This window comes from Anabrus simplex, chromosome 10, assembly GCF_040414725.1.
Source record: "Anabrus simplex isolate iqAnaSimp1 chromosome 10, ASM4041472v1, whole genome shotgun sequence".
Lineage (NCBI taxonomy): Eukaryota > Metazoa > Arthropoda > Insecta > Orthoptera > Tettigoniidae > Anabrus > Anabrus simplex.
In genome coordinates, this window is record NC_090274.1 from 44,975,166 (window position 1) to 44,989,499 (window position 14,334).

At 37.9% G+C, this 14,334-nt stretch overlaps 1 protein-coding gene across 5 annotated transcripts in view; it reads right to left on the reverse strand.

Moving 5' to 3' along the window:
* Positions 1–325: 325 nt before the first annotated feature.
* mino (glycerol-3-phosphate acyltransferase mino) overlaps positions 326–14,334 on the reverse strand; it is a 348,653-nt gene continuing 334,644 nt past the window's right edge. For all 5 annotated transcript variants that reach the window (XM_067154307.2, XM_067154306.2, XM_067154308.2 and 2 more), the window contains 2 exons: positions 12,025–12,217; positions 326–5,653 (listed from right to left, as the gene is read on the reverse strand). In XM_067154307.2, coding sequence (XP_067010408.2) covers positions 5,466–5,653; positions 12,025–12,217 — 381 coding nt within the window. In that variant the 3' untranslated portion in view covers positions 326–5,465. The remainder of the gene's footprint in view (positions 5,654–12,024; positions 12,218–14,334) is intronic.

Consider the following 14,334-nt stretch of genomic DNA (forward strand, 5'->3'; position numbering starts at 1 on the left):
ACAAAAGTTATCGTTATAACGGGGTTCTCGTTATATGCCGTATTCGCTATAGCGGACTTCTACTGTATCTCCCAATCAAATATTTAGTTAGAGCTTATTTAGAATAATCAAAATGAGATGTATGTTTATATTTAAGGTGGATGTTCTTTTCAGTTAGAATGTTCAATTAATTTTTACAACCTTGTTTTAGCAGACACCTCTCGTAACAGATATTTTTCCATTAAACCGACTGTGACCACAGAAGACAGGTTCAACTATATATGATAATTGCAAACGAAGTACAAACTTTACATCCCTGTTAGAAACTATCCATCAAAAAGACAGATTCAAGAACAAATAACAATGTATTTTGTGAAGAAGGCACTTACAATTCAATACTTTTGCTTAAGAAGTCCTTATTACGTACAAAACAAATTTAAAAATGTCTTACTACATTAAATTACATAATGTTTTTAAAAAAATCTTCATACAAATTTTATAACTAAAAGCTTTTAAACATAACACCAAGACATCCAGTTTCTATCTCAGTCAGTACATTATAATGTGGAACAATGGTAACAATCTCGTTCATTTGATTACAAAGAATCTCTTACACAACCTCATTGCAAACTTCTCTTTGACAGAACAAAGGTACACCAAATCTTAATGTCTTAATAAACTCATTTTTTAACATAAAATGGTAAATAATATTAAAATATTTGAATCTGAATAAAAAGAAAAGGTCATAAATGCCAATCAATATTTTATAGAAGAAAACCATTTGAAAGGATTCCCATCATATTACATATTTCCTTTCTCTCGCAAACTATTTTTAGTTTCTTTACACAGTCACATTTTATACTGCAAGAGCATATAAAAAATAAAATAACTGAAAATGACAGTTATCTCCAATGAAATGCGTTATTATATATACATTTTTTAAAAGTTTGGCATACTAACTACTATTACCATTTTTTGGAGACGCTGTGGTGCCAAAATTTCATCTTATAGGAGTTCCTTCCCATTCCAGTAAATCTATGGATATAAGGTTACATATACAGCACGTGCTTGAGCAAGTATTTGTTTCGCTCTGTTTCTTTTATCTACGTACAATTTTGTTTGGAACCATTTCTGAAACGTCGTTTTTTATCTCCCCTACTGCACTCTCGCTGCATTGTGTTTCAAAGAAAGCTTATGTCTCAATGGCACACTAGCTGCCAGCATCTTGGGAGAGATGCATCATACCAACTGATGAGCCCACTGCCACAATGGCATGAAACAGCGGCAATTTCATAATTTGTAAAGCTAAAGAGCTTGAGTATTTATTGATAATTTCCTATTTTCTTCTGTAAAATTGTAACCCTGAGAAACTACTTAACAGATCTAAGAAAATCCAGTCTAAAAACTTAGACATCAATACTTTCTACTGTCAACAATTCAAATCGTTACATTACCAAAACTCTGGTACACCTGAGTTCCGTCAACTATGAGTGCAAACAACTTTAAAAGGAATTTCCTCAATATAGAAGCAATCTCTACCTCTTACCAGAGGATGGTTTGGGGATTATCCTTTACAGTAGAAGCCTGATATACCTGGATATAGACATTATGCAGTGAAAAATGTGTTTGCCCCCCAATCATTTGTATAAGTGAAATCTCTGAACAGATTCAATAAGCTGTATAGGCCTGCATGGAACAATTCAACTTGTACCTATGACAAACAATTAACAAAAACAAAAGTGATTCACAGGTTGTTCAGTTTAATACCATGGACTTTGCTAACAGCAGTGGGAACAACACAATATTGTCTACCAATCTATTTGCAGCAAGAGAAGTGTGTTGTAAGAAAAAAGCATTCTAGTTTTTTTTATTTTAATTTATGTATAAATCTTTTCTCCGGCCAATCTTTTGTCACCCAAAAAGTCATCATTACTTAAGGGCAGATCACTATGGATAGGATCAAAATTTTAAATTTGTTCAAATCTCTTACATTAGAATTCTGATTATCCGAGGCACCGTAATTTGGACCGAAGCATTCTCAGATGCATGAAAACGCTGAAAATACAGAAGGCTACACAGACATGAAAATTTTGTCTGTACATAACATGGACTATAACTAATTTTTTTCTCATATTTCAGTGAATTTGGTCTTATTTAACACAAAGAAAATGATACATTCAAGTTCATTTCAGTAAATAATCTATTATGGTATCTAGGTGATACGAACAATAGATAGAAGTGCTGTAATAAAATGCATGTTATACTCCACACTGCTTTACTTCTAAATTGATGTTTTCGCCGATTTTGGCTCTGTCTGATGCGCTGCTGCAGTGAGCGGGAAACATAACACACGAAGGCGACGGACGAAACACTTGCGAAATAAAGCATCAAATAAATATGTTTGAAAATGAGGTTTCGTAAATTACACAAGCACGTAAGAATTTATCCTTTATCCTAGGGGAAGAGTGTTGACTGTACTGGAGGTTATATTGGTCAAAAATAGGAAGAAGTAAAAATAAATCGGAAGAAGAGTTAAAAAACGTAAAGTGTCCGGGTAAATCAGAAGAGTTCGCAGGTATGCATTTTACAAGAGTGGTTTACTGCAGTCGTATTGCATCAGCTGTTCTCACTGCAGTAGCGCACTGGCAACAGAGGTAATATGATGCTTATTTGTTTTGCACAACATCTATTTAGAAGTAAAGCTGTGCGGAGTATAATATGTACTGTACTGTTATATTTTTATTTTAATACTGTATGAAATGTAAGACAGTAGTGATGATGAGAGGTAATAGAGAAGAAAGAGGGAATACTGAGGTAACGGGAAGAGAAATGGAAGTTGTGAAAAGCTTCAAATATTTGGGGAGTATATTTGCATAAGATGGGAAAATAAATGAATTGGAAAGAGAACCCAACAAGTCCATGGGTTTTACCAATGTGCAAAAGGTGTAGTGTGGAACTGGGACGTCCCAGAGACATGCAACAAAATTCTGTACTCAATGTATTACACACCAATTTTGACATTCTCAGCGGGCACATGGACAACAACAAAATGTGATGAAAGCAGAATCCAAGCAACAGAGATGAAATTCCTTAGAGGAATAATTGGGAAGACACAAAGGGATAAAATCAGAGAGAAAATTGGATTCCCTAAACTTCACGACACCGGGCGAATTGGCCGTGCGCGTAGAGGCGCGCGGCTGTGAGCTTGCATCCGGGAGATAGTAGGTTCGAATCCCACTATTGGCAGCCCTGAAGATGGTTTTCCGTGGTTTCCCATTTTCACACCAGGAAAATGCTGGGGCTGTACCTTAATTAAGGCCACAGCCGCTTCCTTCCAACTCCTAGGCCTTTCCTATCCCATCATCGCCATAAGACCTATCTGTGTCGGTGTGACGTAAAGCCCCTAGCAAAAAAAAAACTTCACAACAAGACAGAGACCAGTAAGCTGAAATGGTATGGACACATGATGAGAATGGAAGAGCATAATGTTCCAAAGCGAGTATTTATGGAGAAAATAATAGGAGGAAGACAACGGGGAAGGCCCAGAAAGAGATGGACGGGTATGGTGAAGGAGAGCATAGAGAAAAGAGGAGTAAAAGTAGAAGAAATATTGGAGGAAGGAAGGGAGTGGTGGAGAGAGAGAAAATTGTGGAGGTCCTTGATTCACAACCAGGTTCGGAAGACTGGAAATGGGGAAAAAAAAAAAAAGAAATGTTTCTCTTATAGTAGGCATATGTATATCGAAGTTTATTGTAGCATGACTTGGGCCAGGTCACTATGAACATGAAGTAGGATGTTTATTCCAACATTCTTGGTGACAAAGCGTTGCCCTACTCTGAACATCTTCATGATGAGAATGGTGTAGACACTCCCATTTTCCAAAATGTCAACAGCCGTGGTTCCCAAGGCTACAAGCATACGTGACCGATGAACACACCAACACCTTGCCACACCTTGGCTGGCCCGCTAAATCTCCCGATCTTCATCTCATAGGAAATGTGTAGGACTACTTCGAGCAGTGGGTGAAATATAAAAAACATCACCATCGCCGCGACTTGGTGGCTCTACGGGAGGGGATAAAATTGGATATGGCATACCAGCAGAAACTTGTGGACTCCCTTCCTCAGTGAATCAAGGCAGTTATCAAAGCTGGAGGCCCTGTTACAAAGTGTTATAACGATGTCTCCAGTGGGCGACTAATATTTTTTTGTTTGGTGAGCTTATAAAGTAGTTGTGTATAATTGCCTTCTTTTGGTGTACAGTAAATGTTTTTCTTCAATAAAATTCTTTATGTTTTGATGCTATTTTACCAACATGTTGTCTGCCTCCGTAGCGTAACGATTAGCACTATCAGCTGCTGTCCTTGGGGGCCCAGGTTCGATTCCTGGTACTGCCAGAAATTTAAGAATGGCAGGAGGACTGGTATGCGGCTAAAATGGTACATGCAGCTCACCTCCTTTGGGGGTGTGAATGAAAAGAGCTGCAAAACCTCGGGATCAGGTCACGAGTTTACATTTTTTTTTTTTTGTAAACCTAACAGGAATAAAATTAACATAAAATTCTCATACCCCACAGACTAATGAATGAGAAGATACATTTGTTTCTGGGGTAATTTCTGGGTCACATACCTATGGGATTGGAAATTTGTGATGGAGATAAAATATGTTAGAATGTCCTCTCAACAATAATGCACCGAACAATTGCACTTGCACTTGTTTGGTGTTCATAGTGGGGCATAATCAAAATCAAATACTTCAGGACACTAGTGACGCAAAAGAAAAACTAAATAAAGCATCAAGTCACTGGTGGGCCGATGCAATGTACAATCAAACTGTCAATAATCTTTGTTGAAAGAAAGTGTCAATATTACATTAGATACAGTGAGAAAAGTTATGGTAATTTCAGTATCGTTTCACTGTGTCTGCCCGTCAAAGAGGTTAAGTAAGTCCCCTGACATGTTTGCTATATCAAGCTTCTACTGTACTTTGACAACATGACTGCCAAAAAAAATTCACAACAAAACAGCTTATGGGAAATAAACACATGTTATTTACAATAATATACAAATATCTATAGTTTCTCTACATTAACAGAGATTATTGTCAAAAAGAATGTTTCTATGTACAAAAGAAGTAAAACTTTGTCAGCTGCATCCTTTAAAAAGAGAACCTTTATTTGTGCAATACTCTTCTTCTTCTTCTTCTTCTTCAAACAGTTCTTGGCCACTCCTCTATGAATATGTCTCTTATTTCATCCTTTTGTAGTAACGAAACGTATAAATTCAATCTGCGAGTGGCATGCGGGAATCCAGAAAAATGGACAGTAGAAATATACACGCACAAGAGGTACTGTTCGTGTAGATTTCCATGATCCATTTGTCTGCTTATTTTTGCTTGTGCGTTAACTTTTGACAGCCTCAATGTTTATACTGACCAGTCATTTATAGTATCAACACATACACACACAGCACAAAACACTCGTACACATCATTGCCGACCGATTGACCACTGATACTTGGTGATTTTTTCGAACACTTTTCTCACAGAGGAGTCTGTATTGTATTCATCCTTGAGATAATAAAGTTTTAGTTTATCTTGGAGGTAACATTCTATTACACCCCAACGTTCAAACAGTTTGAGAGAGTTCTTGATGGGGTCCACCGACAGACTCTCCGCTGAAAAGAAAGAAAAGTACACTAAATCACCAATGTTTGATGCAAGATATACAGTATATTTATACAAGGTGGTTGTAAACAATGTGAACCGGGTGTACAGGGTGTATTTGTGATGATGTTGCAAACTTTCAGGGTCAATGGAGGATGGCAAATGGAACAATTTGAGATAAGGAACCGTAGCCCAGAAACGTTTGAGTTAAAAGTTATTAATAATCCAAGTTGTTTAACATCACTGTTCAAATGAGGCACCGGGGATATTCGAACGGGTATGAAAGAACTTTGTGCGATGATGCCATGGCTGTACTGACGCAGGGGAATACCATTTCGAACATTTGTTGTAAATGGAACAGCCTGTGAAACTTGTGCAGGTAAACGGATTTAATCTGCAAGGGGTCGCGTCACGGTCTTTTAGACTGGGCGCATACATTTTTAAAATGGGAAAACTTATGGATTCACCTATTCAATACAAAAAAAATGTTATAATGGTTAAATTACAAGATTTTAATTAGTAATTGGGACTAGTTTCAACGCCAATTTTTGCGTCATCTTCAACAAAAATTGAAAACAGACATAGACACATATATGAATTTTGTCTTTGCCTAGCTTCCCAGTTTAGATTTTTGAACCCAAGTATTGATGGGCTTTAATTTTTGCCTGGTTGGCTGATTCATTTAAATTTAAGAATTTCATCGTGTATATATATATATATATAATATCCGTATCGAGCTGAGAATAAAATGGGAACAACTTATGGGTTCACCTATTCAATACAAAACAATGTTATAATGGTTAAATTACAACATTTTAATTAGTAATTGGGACTAGTTTCAACGCGAATTTTTGCATCAGCTTTTATTTTATTTATGTCATTTTTTATTCTTTCTTAATAGTTTCATGGTATAACGCTTCCTCCCCTCCTGTACCTTTTAATGCACGCGTTGACGTTCGCTGTTAACCCTTCCATCACCAGTCAGTCAGTGGTCGTTTCCACCGTGCGCGGCTCCTGGTGTTACATTATTACCTGGTCCTTTTTTTGTTTCATGAACATTTTTTTTCCCTTTAATAATGCAATGCGTTTTGCTTCAAAAACTGGTATTTTATACTCACCGGTCAAATCGACCGTTCACGACCCATCACGAAACATTTTTGACGTAACCACTCGCGGGTTAAATGAAAAGAATTTTACTTGAGTTTTGAGTCGATCGTTTCCGGAACACGGTTCCTTATCTCAAATTGATACATCTGCCGTCCTCCATCATCTCTGAAAGTTTGTAACATCATCATGGATACACCCTGTATGTGCGTTAGAGGGTTAGTCATGTTGATTTGAAAGAAATAATTCAGTATCTCGCACCGGTCATTTCATCAGCTGCTCAAATTGGCCAATCAGATCGCTTCGCAGGCAAATTCACATGTGCTTTGCACAGAGGTACTGCTAAATCTGTATGTGACTTAAGAACGGCCTGAGAGCAATGCCAAGAAATCAGCATCAAACACAAAAACGTCGTTGGCTTCAAGCCAGAGTCACTGACTTTGGCACAATCCTGTCAGCTCGGAGCTCTCTATTCAAACCCCCACTATCCTGGCGAAGTTTCATTCTTCGACTGGTGGTCTCCTGCCGGTCTTAAGCCACATATGGATTTAGCAACACAGCCTGGCAAAGCCTATTTGAATTCGCCCAAGAAGTGATCTGATCGGCCAACTCCAGCAGCTAATAAAATAACAATGGTATGAGATATCAAACGATTTACTCTCGAATTATATATTAGCATGAGCAATCCTCCAATGCTCATATACCCGGTTCACATAATTTCTGACTATCCTGTATATACAGGAAAACCCCGTTAAGATGTTTCTGCAGGGGACAAAGGAGAAAAAAATAAAAATAAAAGTGTTAAGAGAGAAAAGCTACTAGGATATGGATACACTAGATACGTTTTTTCCCGACATAATGGGATTTTGCGTCATATAACTGCGGGTACAGTGAAAACTATGAGAAGAGAGTATTAAAAGGTGTGAAAAACATGAGAGAACAAATATGAAAACATATGAACGGGTCCCATAAAAAAAACAAAGTATTATTCTAAAACAAATGTTAGTAGAAGCCTTTTATTTCGGTCCAGTTTGTTATTAAACATTATTTTTCTGGTCACACACTTAGACAATGCCTTGAGGTTATACACGGCCATGTGTGACTGCAACAGAATGACTTTGGTTGCTATTTTTAATCGAACAAAACTCTGACCAACTAAGACTGATTCGAGTGATCAAGTCGAAACTGGAAGGTGCGAGTTTTAACATTCACGCCAATTCTGAGCGCTTGAAGATGTGGATACCAGTCGACTTGCTGACAGACTTTAATTTTGTCTTCATGTAAGGAATTTCACGACTTTTCCCATATCCACAATTAGGCTATCACAAGACAAATATGCACCACGCTGGTCAATTTCACACGATTATGTTCCAGATGTAGGCTATCACACAACAAATATTCCCTACTCTTCACTGTACAACTAAACACGAAATACATTTCTAACTTCTGAATGGAATGTGAAATACAAGCACAAACAGGCTCACTGTGTTATTCGACAGTCTGACTGCTAACCGGCTATCACATAACTGCGGAGGGGGCTCTTACCCGGGTTGGAATTCACGTTCCTTCCACAACGGATGCAATCCTACTAAGCGGTAAAGCGAAAATTCGTGACGTGATAAGCGAGGTATTTTTATATAGACTTAATACGATGAGAATCGGGATTTCTAATTTACGATGTGCTAAGCGGGAAAACATGTTAATGAAGAACGCACTAATGAGGCTTCGCACATGAATATGAAAAGGAATACATAATAGGATAAACACAATGACAGATCAGCATCAGCAGAGGGAGCAATAGGAAGAGGAGACAACAAATACAAAAATATGTAATAACAAAGACAATCTACACATCATCATACACTACCATCTTTATATAGAGGGCTCTTTCAACAGTCCCAGTTCTTCTACAATAAATTATTTTCTCAACCTCCGACAAATTTTGTTTCTGCTTCCCAGCTTCATTTTCTTTTTGTCATCGACGAAGTCATAGCTGTTCTACTATATCTTCCAATTAAGTTTGTTTGGCACCTTTCTGCCACACAACACACGGAATACTTTCCTCCAGCTTCACCACGTGAATTGTACTGGCTCTTTATTTCTTCCTTTCATCCACAAGTTGATTTAATTTAAATATTTGGGCGTCACACTTCAAACCCGTGGGGAGTGTTTTGGAGTGCACATGCGGGAGAGGATCACAGCGGCAATTATAGCAATAAATGACATCCCTCGCCTAAAACTTATCTGTAGAGACGGCGATCAAGTTATTCAGACTCAAGATAATTCCAATAGTTACTTATGGTTTAGAACTCGCGTGGGAATTCTTAACTAAGAACGACCTAGTAAAGCTGGAACAAGTAAAGTCCCTTTACTGAAAGAGAGTCCTACGTGTCTCAAAATATTCACAGTCAAGATTGGTATATGATATGGCAAGGGAACCGTTCTTCATCGAGGAATTGAGACAGGAAATGACCTTGCCGTGTACACAGCAAAGCTTCGCACTATTACAGAATCTGTATGAAAAGAAGAGGAATATTCCTATAGAATTCTACGCCACAGAAGCTATGACATCTAATGAATGGAAAAGCACTAACTATGAATTGAGGCATACGATTACCCGTTTTGCGGTACATGGATTTCACTTCAAGCTGTGTACAAGTATAAAATTCCACGACCCAACCTCAGATTGCAAGTGTAAATGACATGGGGGACAGTGTAACAGATATCACGCTCGTGTGTAATAAAAGGATATCTCAATAAGGCAACTTTGGAGTGAGTAATAGTAGAATTGCATTAATATGTATCAGGCACATTGTGCGCTTTCTATTTCATAAATAATCCATAAGTTTGTTGGATAAATGAAACAAGGTACCTGAATTTGCTTATTTTTTGGGATCTCTAATGCATTCACCTTCTCATCTGATTCCTTCTCCCTAAGGCACATTAACTCTGTTCAACTTATCCTTATTCCTCCACCTTCTGGTCCTTTTTTCTCTGTTTTTCTGCTTCCTTCTTTGTCTCTGTACAGAGGTTTTTTTCTGTAATATCTGAAGCCATCTCTTTTCAGTTTCAACTCAGTTAATTTATAACTGTTGGGTTCTTCAGTCTGCTGTAACTAATTTTGGATCATTTATAAACTACCTCGAAAAGAAAACATAATGGTAACAGAATTATAACCTGAAAAAGAAACAATTTAATTAAAATAGAAAGACACGTTTTGTTCTTGAAAAACATCAATTATTTCTGTTGCACTCTTGCCCGTGGGTTGCATAGTAAAGCGTACTGGAATTGCATATTGTCTCCCGCGGGATGCGTAGTAGAGCGTACTAGACTTCCAAACCAATTTCCTCAGCCATCTGTCTGCTAAACGTTTAACTTCTTGGAACCAGTGAATTCCCTACGCTTCCTAGATACAACTGTCATGCACGGAATGCTAAAATAATGTGTTTTTTATACGTTTTCTTAGACAGAACAGACAGCTGACTCAATGTAAACACATTGCAGCAACATGGCTACACATAACCAGTTGAGCGAAGAGGATATTTGTTACAAATTAGATTAACATGTTGATGAATGCAATGGTAGTGAGTTTGAAGTTGTAGGTATATAATAATAGAAATGGTGTGGGAAACATTTGGGACAGAAGATGAACCTCAGGAAAATCAAAATAAGGTGTATTGCACAGGACAGGAAAAGCTCATTCAGGTACAGTCTTCTTTAAAAATATCAGGCCTAAAAATATAAAAAACCATCACTTTTAATCCTCCAGTTAATTCATTTTCGGACTATGGGCCTCTACGTTATTACATAATGTTCCAACTTGTTTGTTTGCCCAACCCTTGTCCCGTTTCCCTACGGGGTCGGGTATGAGGTGAGATGAATCTGTCGTGGCGGGTTTTTATGACCGGATACCCTTCCTGACGTCAACCTCATCAGAGGAGTTAATGAGATGAAATGAATGAGGTCATATATGGTAGTAGGGAGAGGGTGAAACCCGGTGCCGGCACATAGCCTACTCCTGTCGAATAGCACCAAGGCTTAACGTCCCCATCCAACGGACGAATCACCATCAACAGCGTCATATGCCCTCACTCCATATGAGCACCGTGGAGAGGTTTGGAATTTAATCCAGGCTTTTGGCAGCAATCTAGTGATTAGAAATTGTATACCACCACTTCCCCTACCCTGCCAGCCAACATTCTGATGGTGAACATTTTTTCGACCAACGGGACTTGAACTGGCTAACCTCGGTGTCAACCCGTTTAGACTTCAGCGCCTTAACGATCATGCCCACCAGGCGGGCTCAATTACATAATATTCCAACTAATGTCAATTTATCTTCCAATTCCATGCATTGAAAAATAGTTTATAATTTGTATGTCCGAGAGGCAATATGATTTGCTATCTAAATATCCCGAAAATGAAATAAATTGGGGGATTCATGGTGAAGTCCTGCATTCTCTGCATTCCCAGTCCCATCAGGTCGAGCAATTCACACTGACTTAAAAAAAAAAAAGAGCAATTTAACATTAACTTGCACCATGTTGGATGCTTCTTGATGTACCATTCCGAACTTGGGGGGGGTTCTTGCGTGTAGTTAGGTGATCTCATTGTATCATTTTAGCATAAGTATAGTGTATTTTCCTTTGTTGCAAAATTTGAAACTGATCTCTTAAGTTGTTTTTACAGAATAAATTATTTAGTGAAGGTACTCCACAACCATACCTGACAAGCAAATTATTACTCTACGTTTCGCCAGACAGTGAATCAAAGATAGTCCATGAGAAAGGGTTAAATCCGTAGAAACTTGAAATTTGGAACGCATCTTATTTTATGCTAGATTGGAGAGAAGTGAGGACTACATTATAACTTCTAAACTTCAGGTTTTTAAGGATTCAAACAAAAATTATATTCTATTTCAATTAAATTGTTTCTTTTTCAGCTATAATTCTATTACGATATGTTTTCTTTTTCAGGTAATTTATAAATTTATTTATTCAAAATTAGTTTCAGCAGACTTAAGACCCGAACAGTTATAAGAAAAGAAATATTAAAAAATCTGTACAGAGCACCATGTCATCAGCGAACATCGGCTTCTTTCCTTGCACACTTGCTCAAACGCGTCCATAACGGTAATAATTTAGTCATTTTGTTCTTTAAAACAAAACTACAATCAGATGTAGTACTACCGGGTGATCTGAAGTAAAATTTCACTCTTAGTCAACTTCAATTTTCAAGCCATATTCAGAGAAAAGTCTTTTAAGAACAATGTACTTACGATAATGAGCAATTCCCCTATCCAACTGAGTCTTCATCTCTGCGAGCACTTCTTGGACAAGCTCCTTCTCCGTGAGTTCACGATCCACAAGGCGCGAGATGACCAAGGCACTGGAAGCGTACATATCGACCAGAGGCCGTAACAGTCCGTGAAGGAAGTCCAAATGTCGTACCGACTCACGATCAGTCTTTACCTGGAAAGAAATATTACCATTTCAAATACATATTAAGAAACAAAATAACGAAATTTAATAATTATTGCTGTTGATGATGACTGTCAACCTACAAAGTTGCATGGGAAAGCACTAACGAATTCCTCCAGGATGTACGTATGGTAATAAGCATGAGGATCAACCCATTCCTGCCTCTCGCGCCTGAAAGCACTTGACTGCAATAACTTTCAAAAGTAAAACAATCACGAGATTATTTCAGGACATATAGCGACATATTACGATACAGCACTGATGGCATAACTCTCCTCAATTCGAGAATATTTAATACGTTGTACTAGTCTATTAGTGGCTGTGTAGCCAAGGCACTAAAGGCATGCTCGGTTCACCCAGAAGGTCATTGGTTCAATTTCCCGGTTCAGAATGTTGAAACATTTAGAAACTGAGATTTCAACTTCTGGAGGTGCTAATGGCCCTGAGGTTCACTCAGCCTACAACAAAAATGAGTACCAGATTCATTCCTGGGGATAAAGATGGCTGGGCAGAGTACTAATCCCACTATCCCCCATTAGTACCGAGGTTACAGGAAGTGGAAGCCTTTTCTTTCCACTCCTCCAAAGGCCTATGTGCCATTATCTGAAGTGTAATTTATTTGTTTCTACATATGGTGCAATAGTGATGTTCCCTTTGAAACACACTGTAGCATGCACATGCCAATGTGCTGGTGCCAAACTTCTAGTGAAATAGTCTATGGATGCTTCTGGAAAGATCATTTCACAACATTGTGAAACCTCAAACTTAAATATCATTGCTTAAGATGACAGTTTAAAAATGCTGCTCTCTCCCACTGGTTGATTTTTGCTGATCTGGTTGTTTTACCATGCAAGTGCGCGACCCTCCCCTGGGACGCAGCTTAGCATGGCTTTACTTTCTTGCTGGGTCTAGTGTAGATCGGATGTGGGTCTGGAGTTGCTCCGCTTCACTGGGAGCCTTCCTTCTTTAACTTAATAATGTAACTTTTGATTTTATTTATTTTGGGTGCAGGATTTTTGTATTTTTTCTCTTTAATCTTTGGGGTTAATTTTTTTTTTACATGGAAATGTAAACTCTGTTAATCTATTCTTTAACTTGTTAATTTTTAAAAAAATTTTAAATCCCAGGTGCTTGACCTTGTAGAAAAGGATTAGCCCCTCACAAAGACTGAGGGTAGCTCCTAAGTAGGATTTTAGGCTTTTGCCTTCAATATTAATTTATGTTATGCCTTCAGCATGATGATTAATTTACCTCCATTCTGTGAAGTGGTCTTTAATATAATCATTGCAGGGTAACACTTTTAAGTTTCCCTTCATCTTGAGATGGGTTATGTATCCGTATCCAACACGATTCATTTATATCACTTGTAGCACTAAGCGGGTACAAAGACAATATGACATAGCAAACTTTAAACATTAATAAAAGAATGGAAGCTACTGAAGGCAAGATATAAGAAAAGGATGTGAAAGAATGGGGATCAAGCCAGAGGTGGGGGGACGCAGATTTTCTTTCATGGGTTTCAGTCACAAATAGCGTTTCCAAAAGACCCTATACAGTAAAACCTCGTTAATTCGAAGTCGTTGGGACTCAAAAATTGAACTTCGAACTACGTGATTTCGAATTAACCGCCAATTTGCAATTCAGAAGTACCAACCAAATATTCTGAGGCCCGCTACTGAATGCAGTTAACCTTCATTCACAGTTTATACCTTTCAAATGCCATGAAAAATGAACTATTTCCAAAATGTATCCATGAAGGTGCATTTACAGTATTCAAATAATGCACTTGGATATCTCATTGGCTAACATAACCTCACGCAACGAAAGAAAGAAAGAAAGAAAGAAAGAAAGAAAAAGAAAGAAAGAAAGAAAGAAAGAAAACGCATGATTCAAAGACGAGGAGAAATCTATGGCTCCCGTGTGCAAGTGCTTTATTCATAGGATTGCTATACTGTATCCAGTTTAGATGCCTTGTATTTACACAGAAAGTACCCGATGACCTTAAAATCGAACTTTCCTATGACTCTATCCTTGTACGATTTCCCGCCATGGCACTTCTCTTGTACTTCAGAAATGTAAACACCTCCCGCGTAATTAAGTATTCTAAG